This window comes from Cephus cinctus, unplaced genomic scaffold, assembly GCF_000341935.2.
Source record: "Cephus cinctus unplaced genomic scaffold, Ccin1 Ccin1_scaffold0160, whole genome shotgun sequence".
Lineage (NCBI taxonomy): Eukaryota > Metazoa > Arthropoda > Insecta > Hymenoptera > Cephidae > Cephus > Cephus cinctus.
This window is the reverse complement of record NW_014332886.1, coordinates 1,510,489-1,531,332: the sequence shown is the minus strand read 5'-3', so window position 1 is coordinate 1,531,332 and position 20,844 is coordinate 1,510,489. Positions and strand designations below refer to the sequence as shown.

The 20,844-nt window shown below is 35.8% G+C and overlaps 2 protein-coding genes across 5 annotated transcripts; both read right to left on the bottom strand.

Moving 5' to 3' along the window:
* Nucleotides 1-71: 71 nt before the first annotated feature.
* LOC107263630 (protein son of sevenless) lies at nt 72-10,554 on the bottom strand. 2 transcript variants are annotated; one of them, XM_015731037.2, is made up of 20 exons: nt 10,037-10,554; nt 9,418-9,681; nt 9,002-9,085; nt 8,778-8,858; nt 6,836-6,985; nt 6,530-6,738; nt 6,249-6,432; nt 5,402-5,648; nt 5,066-5,296; nt 4,598-4,961; nt 4,313-4,505; nt 3,964-4,200; nt 3,709-3,864; nt 3,448-3,630; nt 3,250-3,367; nt 2,872-3,161; nt 2,568-2,796; nt 2,159-2,481; nt 1,814-2,069; nt 72-1,181 (listed from the first exon to the last, which is right to left on the bottom strand). In XM_015731037.2, the coding sequence occupies exons 1-20, from the start codon at nt 10,142-10,144 to the stop codon at nt 1,090-1,092; spliced, it is 3,999 nt and encodes a 1,332-aa protein (XP_015586523.1). In that variant the 5' UTR covers nt 10,145-10,554; the 3' UTR covers nt 72-1,089. The 2 variants fall into 2 exon arrangements, with proteins under 2 accessions (XP_015586523.1, XP_024936708.1); XM_025080940.1 differs by lacking the exons at nt 9,418-9,681; nt 10,037-10,554 and having other exon boundaries at nt 8,778-8,854; nt 9,002-9,023.
* Nucleotides 10,555-12,842: 2,288 nt separating this feature from the next.
* Nucleotides 12,843-19,501, bottom strand: LOC107263831. Of its 3 annotated transcripts, none has more exons than XM_015731463.2 (4): nt 19,166-19,501; nt 17,966-18,088; nt 15,137-15,260; nt 12,843-13,839 (listed from the first exon to the last, which is right to left on the bottom strand). In XM_015731463.2, the coding sequence occupies exons 1-4, from the start codon at nt 19,276-19,278 to the stop codon at nt 13,789-13,791; spliced, it is 411 nt and encodes a 136-aa protein (XP_015586949.1). In that variant the 5' UTR covers nt 19,279-19,501; the 3' UTR covers nt 12,843-13,788. The 3 variants fall into 3 exon arrangements, with proteins under 3 accessions (XP_015586949.1, XP_015586950.1, XP_024936718.1); XM_015731464.2 differs by having other exon boundaries at nt 17,966-18,085; XM_025080950.1 differs by lacking the exon at nt 17,966-18,088.
* Nucleotides 19,502-20,844: the final 1,343 nt, after the last annotated feature.

Here is a 20,844-nt window from a genome sequence, read left to right as displayed (position 1 = left end):
CATGCATAATAACATAACACCACGTAGAAACTACAGATACAGCAATAAAAGTTGAGAAAGAACAATCGTAGTACTACACAATATACTCTTTATTTTACACGATTTTATAATTTCACTTTTCTGTCTTACTTGCGTCCGACATTATTACAATAACTATCGGTAGAATATATTTATAATAATATACATGTACATATTCAATCGTTTTTCGCTATTGATTCCATTTATATTTATTTATACTTAGATAGGTGTATTGGCCTATGGTTCGCTCGATTCTGCATTTTCTTGCGTCTGATTTTTCATTTTAAATTCTAAACGTCTAGTTACATAACATACATACCCACGTTCAAAGTGTATCACAGTTGTGTTGGGGGACAGACAGGGATGAAATGGGATAGGCGGGTCGCAGGGTACAGGGATCAAATGCAGTTTACCCACAAGTTAAATCACCGAGAAAAACATAATTTTACAGCAACGAAGACTAGTCACTACATGAAAGACACTTTACAACTTTATCAAGACATCACACGATACCGAATATAAAATTGTGTAAGACAAAACTGAAAACAAGTATATTTTAGTTAGTTAAGATGATAGTTCCTCGTATCGAGCAGTCCACAAAAATGAAATGAATTTGACCTAAGACGTTTCTACTGTGACTACCAGAAACTGTCCGTGACTGCATCACACTCTATATTCTTTCACTTACCTAATTATCTAACTGAAGTTAATTAGTGTAGGTAATAGAATTAATGTAAAGACATATCTTCAATCACTATGAAAGTCACTGTAAAAATGCCTTACCTTGAAGACATGACATAACAAACGAAATAAGTATTTTGAAAAGGACAAAAAGTTTTGTTGCAAAAAAAGATCAATAGACAATGTATAAAGTACATGAACAACTGTGCTGAACATTTCTAAAATGCTATTTCATTATCATAAAAGGAGCTTGCTATATATTTTACGTTATTGTAATTCTTTGAAGCCATATGCATTAGTTTCGTATCAGTCACGTTTATCGTTATGAGTAAACCACCATGAACCCTTCACGTTTATGTGGGTAAGGGCAAGGAACAAGGAAAGGAGGATTTAACTGGGCCCAGATGGGGCACCGAAATTAAACATGGTCGTTGGTGGACGTCCTGGCAGCGGTTTTGGCGGTAACCTTGGTGTTACCGATCCTGAAATATAAATTTTTTACGAAAACATATTAGCCGCAATTCCCCGAATAGCTACATTATGAGTGCTTCAGTGATAGAGATGTATTTCGTAGCTGTAATTAAGTGTGTAGCGATTTATACGAATTTAATTGAGCGAAATAAGAAAGCTAAAAATGATACTAAAAACCTACAAACTTAAGATACTCAATCTATAGAGTACAAACTTTCAAAGTAAGGTGTGAGTAAGCAAATCTTATATGTATTAAATTTTATAATTATGCGTCTTAAAATTTCTCTTGCTCCAAAGTTAAATGTTATGTTCATTGGTTTTTATCGTGTTGTTAACCTCTTAGGCAAGGCTGAATTTTGCGCGGGGCTGTTTCTCTGTACGGCAGAGTTCAACGCGAATTACGTGTAAATGATACGGCACTGCAATGTGTGACGGATAATGCTATTCTTTACACGAGTACATTGGAGTGAAGTGTTTGATGATTAAATTATAATTTTTTCGCATCCGCGAAAGCCACTATAGTGACGCATAATGCCTAAGAGGTTAAATAGTGTGTATGATAAGTAGCCACATAAGATGGTGCTACAAGTAGAGTGAATTTTATGTGGAAATAATGAACAAAAAGATTATTGTAAAAACTCACCATTCGGCTGAGTAAGTGGAAGCTTGGTAGGACTGGGTCCATTGAAAGACATGTGTCGTCGTGGATGAGCAGGAGTGGGACAAGAGCCCTCCAAAGTGGAATTTCGCCTTGCCAATAATGCTGAACTACTTGGATTTAAGGCAGAAGGAAGTCGTGGCGGTAGCGTGGCTGGAGGTAAATCTCTTCGTGGTGGTAACGGTGGCGGGGATGTTCCTTCCCGTGGAGGAAGCATAGGTGCGTTTGGAGCTTGTCGAGCCTAACCATGTTTTTCCAACAAATTTCATAAATTTTGTTAGCTTATCATACACGGCAAGCATAAGAATACTTAGTAACACTTTTATATACCTGCTGCGGCGACTCGCTAACGGAACTCTCCCGCCTTCGATGAGATCTGGGTGGCAAGGGCGGTGGGGGTTGGCTAGCAGGTATGTGGCTAGGTGAAGGTGGCGGAGGCATAGGCGCTCCAGGACTCCCACTGGACGAAAGTCCTGTTAATGCACCCATTACGCCAATGGTCCCTGAATTGAAACCGAAGTGTGTGGTTTGCGGTTGATGATGTGGAGGAGGAAGATGTCCAGGTGATCCTAACTGAGGACTGCTTCCTGGTGAACCGATAGAGAGGCCAGACATGCTTAAAGGACCAGGCGAACCTGGTGGTGGACCTGTTCCTAACGAAGTTGGTAAAAAAAAAGTATATCAACGAACGATCGTCACGTTGATAAAAATATGTGGGTTAATTAGCATGGGTGCATACCTCCTAACAAAACCGGAGCAAAAACGCTATGGTCCCCTGTATGAGGGGCCATTATTTGCGAGGTGTGTGGCGGAGTTTCTGGTAGTTCTGGAGGCGGCGGTGCTTCCGGAGCGGGATCGTGCAATCGGACACTGGAAGCTACTGCTTGTAGAGGCGCTGGCAACTTGCCACTTAAACTCCTGGCTTTTATGCCTGGCGATTTTAAGTTCAAGTCTGGCCACTTCCGAGGCTATTTTAGATAATATTGATGAATAATTATGAGCAGACGCTTCCGAACAGCATTAACAGCAATGCGGAGACTTACGACTCTCTGAGGTTGTCTGGACCCTCTAGGTTCCACTTCTAAACTTTTATTGTACAGGTAATTACTGATGTCAGCGTCTTTCATGTTAACGTCGAATGGACAGAGGTTTTCAATAAAATGTCTTATTCTCGGCTCAACAGAAAGACAATAAGGCTGGTTTTGGTATTGTTGAATCTCCCCAGTAATCTCAGCTACTTTTCGCCGTTTACTGAAGTTTATAAGTTCCGGACTTCCTGGTAAATAATCTGGATTTCCTTCCTCGATGTGTAGTATATTGGTCAGGTACATGCCTAGCAGAAATTATGACAATGACAAAAAATTGTGCTAATCACAAGGGACATCATTTTTAGAAATATTTTAAGCATTGAAATTGTATACCAAAAAAGGGTACGCAGGGTGGATTGATAGACCGTAATTTTTCTTGATATTTTCGAAAATGGTCGTTGTTTAATTCGCGAGCCTCTTCGAGAGCTTTTTCTAGTCGTGCAGGTATTTGCTGGATAAAAGATTATCACATTTAAATATAAATATACAATAAACTGTTTTTAAAAAAGACAGAATATTGATGCATCTTACCTGGAACGTAAATTTTAACCTAAATACGGAAGCAGATCCCATGGCACTAACAATGGCCAGAACACCATTGAAATTATTGAGATCCTGCAGCACCATCATTACCTCAATTGCACGAGAAACTATTGCAACTCTCTCTTCAAGATTCTCAGCTTCTACTATAGTTTTCTCAAGCCACCTTGTAAACTGTTATTAAACATTTTCATTAATTATTTCGTCAAAAGACTACACTGTGACTCTTCAGGTATATTTCTAAAGTCTTACGTTAGTCGTATGCTTGATCATTTTCAGTAAATTTGGAGACGTCTGTTCCTTGTCTTTTTTGGTCCAGACTGATCCCACCAATTCGGAAGGCTTTACTGTTCTGTACAGTTCGAATTCTAGCAAAGTTAGTTGTCTTGCTAGTTCGATGGGATGTAACTACAAAAATATTTTAAATGTCAATCGACTCAAGACGTGATGAAAAATATTTATGCGCAGTAATGAATGTCCATAAATTAATTATTATTTTAATCCTACCGTAAGTATTCCCCATTCTTCTTCAGGAACTTTAAGATGCCACTCGATAGGAGGCGGAGATCGTTCAAAACTGAAAGTGATGGGTCGCTGTTCCGAAGGTTCGCACTTTCGCTGCACGATTTTTATTACCGAGTCGACCCATTTTCTCATTGATTTACCGCTTACAGTATCTAGGAACAACTGTAGTCTTTCCAAGAGGTTTCTATCCCGCTCGAAATCATAAAAATGGTGATCGACCTAACAAATCAACAATCATTTATATTAAAATATAAAACCTTATACCGTATGGCAGATCTCAACAACTAACAATGACATTAAAGAATGCAACAACCATAGTCATTAAACATACCCAATGTCGTAAGACGTTGAGAACTCGAAACTGCACAGGTTGACAATACTCCTTTCTATATCTCTTCCAGTCTTCTCTCGCAGTTGCTTTACAACCAGTTGGCTTTTCTTCTTCGCCATAAACTAACGAAGGATCTGGTATATCAAACCTTTCGATCAGTAACGTCAGAAGTTCTTGTGGCGAGCAAAAACTCCTACAAATTAATAAAATATAAATTATCTTCTGATCGTATTTGAATCATGCCTAAACCGTTCGCTTCATTTTGGAATGATGCTACGCACATACCTATAAGTAGTAAGGAATGTTCGAACGAAAGCCGGATCGGCGTATATGTGATAGGTCAACCTCTCAACAAGTTTGACCAGGGTTGCACCTTTGATCAATGGCACACCCCCATTTTCTCTGGCTTCCAAAACCACATTTTCCAAGCTGTCTTGTTCCGCAAATTTGTACAAGTTTGGCGGGGGTAATCTCAGAGGATGTTTTCTTTCTTCATCCAAGAGTATACTGTCTAATGTTCTCTCTAGCATACTCTTAGTATTCAACATTACGAGATCAGCCATCCAACTGTTCTTGTCCTCGACGGATTTAGCGACAAGAGTAACGTTGGGATGGTCCCTTGGCGCGATTTCGAAAGCATTTTTCAGTTCTGTAAGGATAAAACGCAGAAACATATGCATATTAATTCCTCAAACATTCCATGTAGCGAATACAATAAAAATTCACCGAAAAATGATTACTACGGAAACTTACCATCTGTGTCTTCTCTGTCAATGATATCCACTTTCCTAATGAAAAATCGTTCTTTCAAACGAAGCTCACCTTGATGAGCTGTATGACTACTTCCAACAGCAACAGCTGCAACACTAACACTGACTCTTTTGCCACCACTAGGTTTACACAGCACTAATAAACCATCGAATAACAAAGCTTTTCTCTCCGTTAATCTTCTTCCATTGCTGCCTACTTTTCCTAGCATATCCTCTGCGGACAAAATATTTATAAGTAATCTAGAGATTAGCTCAATTTGGGAACTAAGAGATTTATCGTAAGTAACTAGACTCTCATAAGTTTTCTAATTATACGTACCCCTGATAAATTCGTTACAACATTGTCCGATATCTCTCTGGTCCCAACCGTCCACAGTTTTCTGCAACTCGCTGGTCTTTTCTAATGCTGCTTGCCTTCGTGCACGACTTTGCATACGCAGACCAGTGTCCTTCTTTGGAAGGCTTGCGACAGATTGTAACAATTCCATTTGCAATGGTCGCAAAAGACCTTGTACTTGTTCCAACGTCTCGCCATCATCCGTGTTCGGTGTTCGTTTGTGTAATACCTAAAACGAGAAATGGAACATTCTCTCTATTTATTCGGAATACAAAATAAAGATAAGATGATCAGATATATAAGACTGTGTGGGCAATATAGTGTAACCTGCAGTTATGACGGAAATCTGGTAACTCTGTAAGATCGGTATGCATCATATGTGAAATACAGGGTCAGTAGCATAAGTATTACAAGGGCGCTCGAAAATACACGCTTTGCTACGTATGCTATACATATCAGTAACAATATACTGATAACGGACACAAGAATTCTCTTCATAATATCGTCTCGTACGAGGTTATTTTTTTTTAAACTAAAAAATTTTGAATGTCACACCAACAATGTTTAGAGCTCACCGCTGTCTATGATCAATGCATCTATCAGAATTCGGCATTTCTAAAGACGAACATTAAAAAGTTGAAATCCGAAGTGTCACAAAATATTTAAAAAAGTCTTATCACTAGAAAATTGTACAATGAAAACACGTAGAATATAATAAATACACAAAGCGCATGTGCATCATATCAGAGTACAGTTCTTTGTACAGATCTTTTATGATTTTGAAGTAGACACAAGTGCTGAAAAGTGCTAAAGCGTAACGTTACTATACCTTAATGTAATCGAAGTACAAAAAGCAGTGCCACACTGGTTGCATCAAGAGTTTTGGCAAATAGTATTTGACAGCTTCTTTAAAACCATGTCCAGCAGCTCGTAACGCCGCATTGGCTTCCGACCTCGATAATAACCTCGTCAAAACATCTCGGCTACCTGGACTATTCATGTCCCTTGCATATCTATAGTAAAAACGTAATGCACAGAGATTACAAAGAAGCTGAAACAAGGTATTAAATAGACTAAAAATTGAATTCAAAAGCCGCGCAAGGATCATACTTTATATACACGTCGAATTCTGCCGCTTCAGCTAGCTCTTCGAAGCAAGAGCCAACCGTGGGAGTTTGTTTTTCTTCCGTGATCTCCATTATATCTTCTAAACTTCCAAGTAATGTTACAGTGACCTCGTATATGTCCATAATGTTACTAAAAAGTGTTTCGAGCTCGCCCCGATCTTGCGCCAATTTAGCAATTTCTTCTCGAAACACCTGCATTAGACAAACAGAATGGATTCGTGGACACTCGCGTTACGCAAATTGATTAATTATAAAATTACCAAACGATAGATTCGACGATTCGATATACCTTAATGATCATATGGAGATCGCGTAAATAATGACGTTCATCGTGTATGAGATCTCGAACAGACTCTTCATACGTTAAGGATACCACGGCACCTAAGCCACTTTGTGGACCTTCCGTACAGTCATCTTGGTAAAACATGTCCATCAGAACCTGTCAATGAATTAGATACTATACTAGCCACGCTCAAATAGCTCTTAAATATATACCACTGATGAACAAACTCGAAGAATCAAAGCACGTTAATATTACAGATACTTGTATCGTTCATTTAAGTTAAAGTATTTGATAAGTTACAGCGATATACATTTTCTTTCTAACTGATGCACGACTTATTGATTGTGGAAAAATAATATAGGATCTTTTTGCAATCCGAAAAACTTAGTGTATCCATAATTTCTATCGTTATCTTACTGTTAAAAAGCAGTGCTCGACAGTTAAGAAGAGTGCTTACAGTGAGTTAAAAAAAATTAGTATCACGTATTATATTAGGTTGACGCTAATAGTCGTAATGATCGACACATGCGATTATGGTGTATCACGAGTAACTGACGTATGACTATGAAATATTTCTAGTGATAACAACACATTGTTAATACATAAAGAACTGTATAATGTAAGGGAGTTAATGTTCATGATAGGTCAAGGTGTGAAATTAAATTTATGCAAACTACAGTAATTTGAAAAATCCTAGACATATATGATTATAATTAAATAAAATTTGTTAATGATTCTAAGTCAATCTTCAATTACGATCGTTGCGAAATCTTTGGTAAATAATGAGTTTTGTGATTTTTAAGACACAAAGAACCCCAGTAGATTGTACATACAGCTGACAGTTAGCCACTAAATAAGAAAATGCACAAAGTGTCACCTGTCTAGCAATTACAAAGATTACAACAGATAGCATTAGCATTCTAAAAACGACATCCATCGAATGCACAAAATCCATACACCGTGTTTGTGGCTTAATTAGCTGTTAACAAAAAAATTTCTCATTCATATGGAATAGAAAAACTTCGTTAAAAAAGTAACAGTGCAATCTGCTCTTCTAAATTTTTTATCATTGTGAACATCAATTACGTAAATTCACGGATCCCATTCTCTAGGTAGATGTCTCACGTATGTCATACTTTACACACCAAAAAGATTTCTAGCGTCAGAAGTAGAGTAAAAAGTATTACATACATCGAATATCATCTGTGATCTAATAAATTTCTACTGGGGGTTCATAGGTACGTACCACCTAGAACAGCGTGAGCGAAGAACGAACATGGTTGATGTTGTTATTAGTTAGTGGAAAGCATGTAACCAAGCAGAGAACATATGCAGCCACAATTACTCTGTGACTAGTCTAGCATAGCCATTCGGCATTTTTCGAAATTAAGTAATGCATCTGTTGCTAGTAGTGGTTGTCTCTTACCTAAATAATTATTAATGAAAGTGTATGCATAGTCATGGCTGGAGGACTGTATATGTATAATAAATATCAATGGAGACCATCTAGTACTAGCAAAGTGTTTTAATTTCACAACTGCCTTTAGGTCAAACAATAAATCATTGGGTTACCCTATTTCTATATAAAGCTTCGAAAGCTATACAATTATTCTTAAAGAATCTAATTTGCAAGACTGATTCGCATGGAGTTAAATTTGTCTTTCAATTTTTTTATTGAAACTTTGATACTTTGATATTTCAAGATTTATCATTTGACAATATTCAAAAATAGTTTTAAATTCCATTGATTGTCTTGTATTTGATTATGAATAACGTGAAGCTATTTGTACTTGTTAATTACACGATTCAACTTTTCTATGACTAAAGACTATTGGAATCAGTCTTACAGTGCCATTGGCACTCAATGTTAGACACTGTGTACGTCAATTAGTATGTGCGCGACATAGACACAGTACAGGCTTCAAGTTTTCTGAAAATGATATGTTACCATGTCTGCATACATCGCAACTCTTATATCTTCACAGGAAATCTCCACATGACGTATATTCTTGACATAGTTTCCAGCTAGCTGGAAAAGAATTTCAATAAACAAATGCAGTCAATAATCATATTTTTAAGTGCCATGCAAAGTATTTTGAAGTACACTCTATGTCATTCAAGTAATAAAATGGAGTATATCTTGTTAACTGTAATGCTAATCATTTCACGAACCTTTAAAATATCAGCAGAAATATATTCCAGTACACCCACAACAAATAGACTGACTTGGGAGTCAATTTTGTGCTGCAATACCTCCTGTAAAGAAATAAAAATTTGTCCCCAATAAAAATAGCATTTCGTCAGAAGGACCCAGGAAAAAACATAATATGTATGACTCATGACACTCATCACTTTATGAAATAAAAGTATAATCCATGGCTTGAACAAGTTAACAATCAACGTGCAAAAATGACTTCTTTTCATGTTTCAATTGCCAAAGAACACAAATACATGGCAACATATTATACCTGCGAATATCTATCTTAGTGCAATTTCTATATAATTTGTAGTTTGTTGGTTGTTATACAGATAATAGATATAACTACTTTTAAAAATGTTTTCCATCTTCTCACAATTATTATACATACTTTTTGTAAAAGCTGGTGGATCTTATCAACAGGAAGTACTAATGGTGACTTCTTTTTTCCTTTTTCTAAGGCATCTCTCGCATCCCTGAGAGCCCACCTATCGATAGGAGTAGGAAATGTGCGTCTTACACGTTCCTCTACATCTTGGGGAGTATGAGGTGGAGGATGTCCACAGAGCATACCCAACATTCTTAAAATTAGGCTTTCCACATAGTCCAAGGCATCTTGTCGAGCTTGTAGACTAGGGTGCACTTGTTCCAAAACCTGTTTACAAAATATAACATATACATATATCACATTTGTACATAGTAGAATCTCTCAAGAAAAGGAAGTAATGAAACGAAGTAACTGAATGCTTATAGAAGGAATCTTCCGGCAGTTGAATAATATCAAATTTTCAAATTTTTTTTATTTATCTTAATAATATAAAAACTGCCGTTGAAGGAGACGACGAGCGATAAGAAATTGCCTACCATATACATTCATACATGCACTCACAAGACACCAGCTGATTTGAAATCATTTACCAGTACTTGAGCTTTTTCCCTACGGTCATGAACCTAACATTAAGCATCACGAAATAGCTAACTAATTAGAATATAAGGGGGAAAAAACGAACCTTGCGAAGGGAGTTGACAAACACTCCCTTCCACTTGGCGGCGTTCTCTTCTTTCTGAAAGTCGTAGCCTGACGGCTCGCCCACTACCGATGCCGGCGACGAAAACATTTCACCGTATTATCCAGGAAATCACTCACTCTCAAAGCATTAACACTCAAATACTAGAAGACGCTCGGGCACGGTCCCATGATATTACACGCAGCATTGTCAGGATTTGGAGAAACTTGACAGAGACGTCCGTCCGTCCGTCAGTCTGTTGCTCAGGGCACAGACATCTCTGTGAGAATGCGACAGCTAGACCTGACGATTGTGTTTACGTGTGTCCCTACTGTCTCTTGCACCTCTTAACCTCAATAGCACTTTTGGGCGTTCCCCGAGCGCTTTCGGATTCTGCCGCTTGCACATTTTACACGAGCTTTAAGTCGAATTCTTCTGAAAATCCACGGAGAACATCACTACTGCCGAAAACTACCATTGCGCGATCGCATCGGATCGATACTTCGATACGGCATCACCTCGCGTCACGTCGAGATGTATCGAATCTCGAATAACGTCTAGCCGCCTCCATAATACAAATAGACGAGGTATAACCACTACTTAGCGGTTCTGCGCATTTTAACAGTGACGACACCAGACCCTTTCTATTCTACTCGGTTGATCGTTCGCTGCCGCGATTTTCTTATCTTTTAATTGTCACATCGCCTTTTTTCGAACTAGATTTGGCACCAAATATACCTTGTGGAACGAAACCTGCATCGTGTGCAACAAATGGATCGATTAAAACTATTAAAAAATATATTTTATTATCTAAAAATTATATTTTTCGATAAATGAGTATATGCTTTAGACATTACTTGTTAGAAAGAAAACATTGAAAAATACGCATTTTTTTAATACTTTGCCTACCCAATGGTTGTTTTTTGTTTCGGTGCGTTATTGTTTATTAAATTATTTTACTTTAATAATATTATACGTCTTACATTGATTTTCAGTTTCCGTGTTTCATTCTGGATTGCCTCATAGTTTTCATAATTTCACCACCATTCCCCCAGAATCACTTATCGGTTTTAAGTACTCCAAAAGCATGATGATTAACTCGTGTTAAAGGCTGCTCATGACAAAACTCTTTGCTGACTTCACATCGATTAAGAGTCTCATCGTTTCTTCTATGTCTCTGACACTTGATATTGCTGCTCCTGTAAAATTCACATCACAACTTTAGCTGGCAAAGAAAGAAGTTAAAGGAATAGAAACAGCGAAACGGATTTTCCTTTATTTAAACTTACTTCCTCTTCTTCTTCTTTTTCAATTTGTGAGCACTTAGTCTGTCGAGGATAACTTTCGACTACTAGCCGCAGGGTTAATAATTGATTGGGAAGTTCAGGATTATGGCTGAGACATTATTATGATATCACAGTGGAGTCTAAATTTTCTTACACCTCGATTTCTTTTCATTCCCCTACATTGGTGCCCCCACTCTATCTACTTGAAGGTGGGGAACCCAAATATGTACTAATATTGTATTTTACCGAGTATTTTAATCCAGCAAAGCTCATGTAAACTTATGCAATATACATATGTATATGAAATCATTTTTATGAAGCACGTGAGTAATTTTGTTGGTAAAAATAAGACATCCCTTTGTAAGTTAAATAACGCGACAGATCTTTACACACTGGGACAAAATTTTTGTATGGTCTTCTATATATTTCTACTGCAGTCTACTGACTTATAATGTACAAACAATTATTTTATGCGACCTTTCATTTTATTTAATAGGTACACATATACATATACTTATTAAATTCTTATATGAATTGCGTGTATACATATTGCGTGTTCGCACAAATATTTGCTTTTGGAAGTAACGTACCAAAGTAGTACATATTCGTCTATTTTAAATGAATTGAGTGTTCATTATGGAATTAAATAAACTCTACCATTATCGATTCTGCGGAGGAACATGAATACGTAATTCAAGTCTATAATATACTATTTCGGAGAGGGCAGCACCTTTCTATTACTTCATAAGGCGAAACGTCTTTAATAGTAACATAGCGCGATTCTATTGTGAGTGATGTTACGGCGGAGTTATTGCATGTAGTGGTATCATGTTAGGTTAGGTTTGAACGTGACGTCATTGCACCCTGTGCGATCTGGACATAAGTGTGATCGCTAGTGGCTACACCCCATCTATATGTATCATCGACGCTCCTGCCTCGTGGTTCATCTTAGCAGCTATGAGCATTTTGCAAGTGACAGTATCTGGATCGTTAAGGCCGCCTGTCAACCGTATGGATCGTACGAAAGTGACATCGGACTTCTCATTGACTAAGTGTTCTATGACGAACGATTTTGACCTATCAGAACTTTGCTTTTCCGACTACTTTCACTTATCCCACAGCCTGAACGAGGTTGCTTAAAAACTATACAAGATACTTTAAAGTTTGATTCCAATTCTCTATGCTCATTAATGAACGTATCTTACTCGCCATTGTTTCTCTATCGACTCTATCTACGAATATGTTTTCGGTTATAGATGGAAAATAGGATACTTTCAGCGTCAATGAAAGTTTAATGCCACTTTGGAGCCAGTATGAGGTAACAATTGAACAATTGAATAATGGAATTGATAAATATTTTTAGTTTATTTAATTCTATTTCGGGTAGTAATTTGGCGGACGAAATTTGGGTAAAGGAAAATAGATGTGATCATAATACAAAAAACACAATGAAAATTTATGATCGTTAATTAGGAAATTAATGAAATTATGGGAACAATATGAAATAAATAAAAAGATTCGTATCCAGAGGAATATTTTTTTATTGCATTTACATTCATTTACATTTTCCTATTGAGGAAATAAATATGTTATCCTATTATGAAGAATAAATCTCAGCGTTTTAGGAATAATAAATTATTAAATAATATACAGTAAAAAAGTCAATAAATAATTTATCGCTTAAGAACCTTATTCGTCGATACTTTTTTCCACAATCCTCTAATGCAGATTATTAGAAAACAAAAGAATTATATTATAACAACGACATCGAACTTACATGCCATCATGCAAATGAAAGATGATACCATTCAATGTATGGAATCAAGGATGAATAAATAATAAAAATCTACCTAGAGCAATAAATAATACGACTACGTCAAATTCGATTAATACAATTCACAGAGGTCAACGTTAGCTTTAATAAGCGTATACCTACTTATTAATTTTTAAATAAATAATATAAATAAATTCTTTAAGGGAAAGCTATTATTGAACTTTTATCAGAGACATTTACATGGGTGTTTTGGGTTTATGAATTCGTAAAAAAAATTCAATCAGACGTAAATAGGAAACAATAAGCATCCCACAAACTCAAACTACTTGCTAATTCAATAAATAATACATTGTAATAAATTAAATAAGTTACTTAACCAAAATACATATATGTATGTTGCACATATATGTATGTACAAATATTCTCTCAGAATACTGTCTCGTTTTAAATACTTAAGTATCGAACACAGCAAGTTACAATAAATAAAGACTCCATCGTGGACCTCACGCATCCATTACCATCCATCGGTAAACTGTGCATTCTTCATATAATTGTAATATTTTACTTATTTATAACGTATTTGAAATTCACTTAAGAATTCAAACTCAAACGGCGGAAGGTTCGCTAATACTGTTCAGTCTCCGAGGGTCGAGGGCCTCTTCTTTGACTTTTGCATTCCCATTAAGATATCCAAGTTATATAAACTGATCCTCCGTTTCGCCCTCGTGCTGATGACCAAAATCCTCCTGTAAGCAAAAGAAACCAAGAATTAGACTGACTCCGTATCGGGAAAGCTTAAAAGATAATTAGAAAAAAAGCCTAAATAACCTTTCAAAATTTCAATGGGTTATATCTCACTGTAATGTCATTCTCATTAAATGAAACGACCTATATTTAGTTGCCCGATTGCTCAATTTTAATTAATAATTAATTCTATCTGAATCAGTTCAATAAATTGCAACGAGACGATTGATTGCGAATCGTATATTGCCAATGGGAAACTTACGTACTGTAATTATAGTGATTACCGCAACTAGACTATCGCATTCTCTAAATACCGTAGAACCTTGAACATCCTCTATATCGCCGCGACGGCCAGCAAGCGCTGGCGTCGCAAGATTAACGAAACCTAAAGGCAGACAAGTATTGCACTCGATGTCGCAAAGTGAATCGAGTATGTAGAGAGGAATTGAAGAGACGAAAAAAAATGTTTTTCACATAAAATGAAATATCGACTGTGACGCAAGAATTTCAGAAATTAATCGACGACCACACAGTGCGAAGACCCCAGGCTCACGTCAGCGTCTGATAACTCGGTGAATTCACACATTAAGAGAGTCAATTGATTTGTAAGTCAGTCATGTGTTTGACTCAGAGATTACCACTCTGTATAACTATATGGTGGTTGTACAAAATGAATGAGTCCATTGAAATTGCTTGCCAATTCGTATACAAGAATCCTCAGAAATACTACTGATAATTTTATGCGGTATAGCATGCATACTGGATATTTTTTCTAGCTTTATCATAGCTTATATATATCTTGGTACATTTTTACAAAATCATTAGCATCACGTTACACAACTAAATCATGCATGCGAATATTATAAATCGCGTGTAGATCAGTAACTATCTTGGCATGTGCCTTTTTTTCAGTTATTTGAGCTCTTTATCTGCAGAATTGCGTTTTACTACGCACGTCAATGAATTAAACAAATTGCCACTACATGACTATGTATTGCGTGATTGTAAAATAAAATAGCGTTATCGTCCAGTCCTGAAGTAAAGGTTACTTTTGACACGTGATAATTACGCACCTGAATTGTGATAAAAACAAAAAGTACTTAGATAAATTAATTATCAATTTGTACGACGAATGATTACTAAGTTTTATTTTTAATGAAAATTATCGCATTTGCTACGAACGACTTGACGTCCGTTCCAATGCTTAATTGTGCATATGTTCAAAATTGTTGGTAAGACTAACATGAATTTTTCCAAATTTTCAAATTCTAATATCGCATGACAGTAAAGGACTCTTACCAAAAAGGAAGACGGTAGCTCCACGCTTTCCTCGCTAATCGAATTAGACTCTTGTGCAGCTGCTTGTAGAATACGTTGTAACTTTTGTAAACCACTTTCCATATTCGATCGTCGTCTGCGACCACTGCAATCAAGAAAAGTAGGAAAAAAATTGATGAAAATACATCATTTAAAATATGATCATTAAAACAAAAATTATAAACATTCTTGATATCTCTCTTACGATTCTCGTGATATTGAAATTTGAAGGGTCAGTAAAAAATACATTAATTCTGGTATGAAAAGTTAATACAATTTTTTTAAGGCCAAATCTTCACCGGCCCTAGTACTAAATCAAACAGCATGAAATGTCACATGAAAAATATATGATGTTCATACACGTCACTTCACTGATCATGATATATTTAAATTGTAACAACTAGTCACGTGGTGGTGATTACCAAAAACTAATTAAAATGACTAAATGGGCTGGAGTAGGTCAGAAATAATGAACAGACATATTACGCATTAAGCTTATGCTCTTTGAGACACTCTAATGAGATAACGAGAGTATACACACGAAATAAAGTCAAAGCTAATAATTCGCATTATCCATATTCGCAAATTCCATATCAATCGTAAATTACATGTACATCCGTTATTGAGAGTTTTTCATGACGGGATAAGTCAAAAGTCAAGATTCGAAAATCGAAAAAATCATACAGTATCCTGTATCCCAGTGAGAAATGTCGTAGCGTTAGTCATTCCCATTTTCGCAATACGTTAATAGCAATCGTGACAGGAATGGAGAATCGGTTTAGAGCAAATCACCGACTTAATTGTTTTCCTCGTATTGGAAACTTTTCACGAAATTCAATTATTTGCGTATCCTACCCTATTATCATTTGCACATGTGTACTACCTACGCCTGTTCTAATTTATTATTTTCATTGATTGCGCACCGCTATCTCTTATCTGTATCTCCCGTTACAATGACCCACGCAATATATTTTCGCGTCTATAGAAATATTTGCAACAATCTAGGCACTTATTATAAAAACAGTCTATGACATATCCAATTTTTCAACGCTACTTTCATCGCGCAAAAGACGATTCCCTATTGCTTCGACTTTGAACACAAATTTATACCATGGAAATTTCAAGACGAAATGGGAATTTCATAACACGGTTAGGCACTCCATTACCGTAGCGCGTAGCAATTTCTCGATACGACTATATGTTTTATTCTATCAGTAGATACGTCTGCGTCATCCTTTTACTTTAACACTCACCATTCTTGATTTCATTACCGAAGTTGCGTTACCTTGAAATTCTTTATTTCACCCCCAGCCGACCCTGATGAAAACACTTTCTTCCAAAAATAGCTATACTCTTTGTTACCGCGTGTAGTAATTCTTATAAAGTGACTCTTGCTATTAAAAAATTTAAATCGTTCAGTTTCACATCGGCGAACCAAAGGAACATAAAAGACTGCATAGAAAACAATGAAGCTAAATACATTAGAATTTCATACTAATTTATTATGAACGTATTGGATCACTCGACCAGTCAATTTAATCCAGTTAATTTCTTCTAATTAAAAAAGAAACTAAAATCCGTCGATAATGATAATACTAAAGATATAATTGATAATTGATTATTTTAATGATGCCTTTAAGGCATTATGCATTGTGATCAAATACAGATTTTTATTTGGCTTTGGAATACCATTGTTCTTTAGCTATGTGTCATAGTAATCTCTACGTGATCACAATACCGAATAATGATATTATATGATAAAGATATGATACTACTATCTATAGGTATATAGTCATTTTGTATTAGTAACGTGTTAAATTGACGCAACTACCTTCAGTCATGTGATCGACTTATGATCGTAATTCCTTCTTAATTAGTCACCTTATCACTATCGAATTATTTAACAAAATTCCGAAGGTGCATCAACCTGTACTTTGGTCGGTGTTTATTACATCATTACCACAGAGTACGCGAATGACTGGTTCGTGGCATTTGATATATTCGCACAGGATTAACTAACATCGAGGCAATATAATTAATCGCTGGTACGAAGAATGAAATCAGCGTTCAAATATTCGCTCAGTATTAAGAACAGTTTATAGTTCTACGTGGGTTTGATGCTCGGTCTTTACATCGAAATGTGCAACTAGCAGATTTCCACGAAAGACCATTGGCAAAAGTGTTATACAGTCGGACTTCGATAACTCGAACTTTTGTAAGTCAAAAACTTCTACAAGACTATGAATCTTCGAATTTTCTATTTCTTCATTTCTATAACTTGAAAATTTCCGATAGATCAAAACTGCAGAAAAAAAAAAGTTAACTGACAAAGCAGAAAATTGAAAGGTTCGGAACAAATGAGAATACAATATTTTTCTATTTGCACATCATTTGTCAGAAACAATGGAAATTCACGTTATATACCTGACACGTGTAAATCACGGATTTCCCTTTCCCACGATATCTTCGGAACCGAGACGGAACTGTATTCACATAAACGGAGACTAATCGTTCCGCTTGTGCGAATCACCGTATCGAGCTATTATGAGATTATCCAGTAACTACAGTTCAGTCGGTCATTTATAGGAAGATATGTGATTTAATAGATCTTCATTATATCGCGTCATTTTATAATGGAATTTACTTTGAAAAAAATTCTACCGGATATTACCTATACCTTTTGTAGTTATTCACTGGAAAACTCGATTGCGCTTGGGAAGTTACTAGGTATCGATCAATTATTTTTTATCTATATTCAATTTCTATTCGAACTTATATAATTGTTTTGGTCATGGGAAAATAGATACTTACAGTCTGTCTGGGTCCACGCGTCCGAATCCTATCGGAACCGTAACCAACTTTCCTCGCATTCTCGACAGTGACAAAAGGGTTTCGAGCTCCGCCAACCTCTGGTCAGAAACACGTTTTTGTCTACTGGAAATATAACACAAATTTTCCTATAGTAAGGTACATAAAATACTGTGATATGTATAGGAATATACGTATGTGAATATGAAATTCAAAGAATAATATAAAGATTATTATACGAGATATAGTTAAACCCAATAATTTGTATTATCATTATGAACTATTTGTATAATGTATATGAATATAAATGAATATACATGCATTTAAAACACTTGACAATTTGTACGTTTCTGAATGACTAAACTGGAAGTGCATATTTATTCGGATTGGCGGTAAAATGTTACCACGTCTTTCACCGTTAAATTATTAATGAATACGATCAACCGGTTGCTTAGTGCGTTCTCACGTTAAATAACGTACATTGGGAACTCGAAATGAGTATAGAATAGAAACGTGATTTTAACTATTTAAACGAGGACGGGAAATTTGTGCAACCGTTGCAGAATATGCATATTACAGTCATTGCTCAGTTAATCAGCTGAAAAAGCTTGAGATAATTTTTAAACGTAGCAGTTCTTGAATGACATGAAAATTCAAGCTTATTGCATCATTTCGTACGAACTTGTGATATTCATGGGTATATCCATCTTATTAGACAAATATTCATAATGGAAACAAAACCGTGATATGTTGTGTCAGGTTAAAGTATCATGTGTATGTGGTTTCGTATAGCGAGATTTTACCCCCTTGAACGTAAAGCACGTTGCTAATTATACAGCAATTTATTACCAGCGGCTCACTTTTCAAAAAAAATATAACGATAACGAGAATGAAAAGTTACATTTAATTATTTAAGTATGTAACTACATGAACTTCGGTACAATGTACTTGCTAGTTTTTAATTATTCGCAGTGGTTATAAGTCGTAATAATAACAAGTAATCGCATTATAGCATAACAGTCAAATCGTCTATTAGAAAAGGATTTAAATGAATAATAAACAAAATTTTTTTAAATTGATTCCGCATCAATGTTAATAACGAAATTACACATCTTTTTAAATTACACATCTATATCCATCCAACAAGTGATTAAGTATTATGTTAATTAAAAAGTATGAAAAGAAGCAACGAAAAATTTCTACCTCGTATGGCCGGATGGTCTGGCGTGAACGGTTTCCGGCAATAGGATCATCAAGAGCACTGCAGCAACCACTACCGTTGTGAACTCAAATCCCACAATACTGAACTTCTTCATTTTTGAAACTTGTAAATTACGCGACACGATATTTCCCTCGCAAAGCAATACAACCTCTATCCTGGTTTCACAGGTAGATAATGAAAAAAAAGACAAATAATTGCTTATCGCACTTCACTGACTTTTATAAATGTTCTCACTAGAATATATATTTATATGTTTTGCACCGTTTTCTATTTCAATATTTTGCACCTTTCTCTATGTTTATCTCTTCCGTTTTGTCTCGTGGTGAACTGTACCATGCTGCTGCTCGCTTCCAGCATATATACCAACCGCGTTAGCTATCCCCCCACTCTCTCACGGTTCCTCCCTGACTTTTATCAGGCGTTTGGTCCCCGGCCTTCTGAATTCCCAAACCGGGAGTTCTTCCGCTGCTACACAAGACATGGAATTTCGTTGGCTGTGTACGGTCAGGACTCGTTTCAAAGGTATCAAGGATATCCTCCTTGATAAATTTCGATTTTCTACACAAGTATTTTAAAGCTTCTTCTATAGGTTTTCTCGGCCTGTCAGGACTACAGTATCTATTGCTCAAGATAAGGTTCAAAATGCTAAACGACGGATGAGAAATTATTAATAGCTTATGAGGAGCAATAAGTGAAATTGTCTAACTTGTAATTAATTATTAATTAATCGTTAGTTGAAATAGCGACAAAATTTTATCTTTCTGTACAATCAAAAGTCTCAATTTTATATTTCAACCCTCGTATAGCGGCGCATAATGATAATATCCATCGTGCTCATGGGAAATTGATGTCATTAACTTGACATCATTTTGAGCAATATTTATTTTCGCATTGTTAATTCGTACGATATATTGTATGTGTCATTGAAAAGCCGAGAACGGATGATTAATGATGTAATTTTGCGTAAATCCCAACTGTATAATATACTTTCGAATTTTTGAATGTCCACTTGAAACTTGCCGTTCTCCTAGAAATATGACTCGACAAAAGTCAATGGGTGAAATGTCTCTCATAGAAAAAGCTCAGGTATTAGATAAGATAAACTATGATCTTCGTTGGTTAAACTAACGTTTAGTAGATGATGCACAAAAAATGCCCAAAGGTTTCTAATGCGTCAGAAGAGACGTGTGAACTGTTCTCGTCAAACAAAACCTTCTGTACCTATTAAAAAAAATTCTCCGAAGAGAAATATATTCTTAAATCATAAATTCAAGGTATCTTCAAGTGACATTACGCATGTGTTGAGGTCGTAAAGTTGGCGTAACCAATTATTCGGCTGGGCAAACGATAACGTGGATAATAAGACTTGCAAGAATTGCTTCATAGTATAGAAATGTTGCATCAATTACTCTTGTTATTTTTCTGCGCTTTTAGGTTTTCTTTCATTATTTTTTTTTATTTTTCAAAACGGCTCTACTTTACGAGAATGCAACTAATAATTGCACTGTTTTCCCTATCGATATAATTTCTTGTTCGAAATAATTTATTTTGTCACCGTTTACATTTCTATGAATTAAACTAACTTTAAAACGCACCTGACTTACGCGGTATGAATTTTATTGTACTCGTACCTTGTACATACATTCATCTCTGGAAATAT

Coding starts and splice junctions, on each gene's coding strand:
- LOC107263831 (XM_015731463.2), bottom strand. CDS start 19,278: ATGAAGAAGTTCAGTATTGTGGGATTTGAGTTCACAACGGTAGTGGTT. Junction 18,089..19,165: donor AGACCATCCGGCCATACGAG/GTAGAAATTTTT, acceptor TTATATTTCCAG/TAGACAAAAACGTGTTTCTG. Junction 13,840..15,136: donor AGCTACCGTCTTCCTTTTTG/GTAAGAGTCCTT, acceptor TTTTGCTTACAG/GAGGATTTTGGTCATCAGCA.
- LOC107263630 (XM_015731037.2), bottom strand. CDS start 10,144: ATGTTTTCGTCGCCGGCATCGGTAGTGGGCGAGCCGTCAGGCTACGAC. Junction 6,986..8,777: donor TTGCGATGTATGCAGACATG/GTAACATATCAT, acceptor ATTCATTGACAG/GTTCTGATGGACATGTTTTA. Junction 3,368..3,447: donor GGTTAAAATTTACGTTCCAG/GTAAGATGCATC, acceptor TCTTTTATCCAG/CAAATACCTGCACGACTAGA.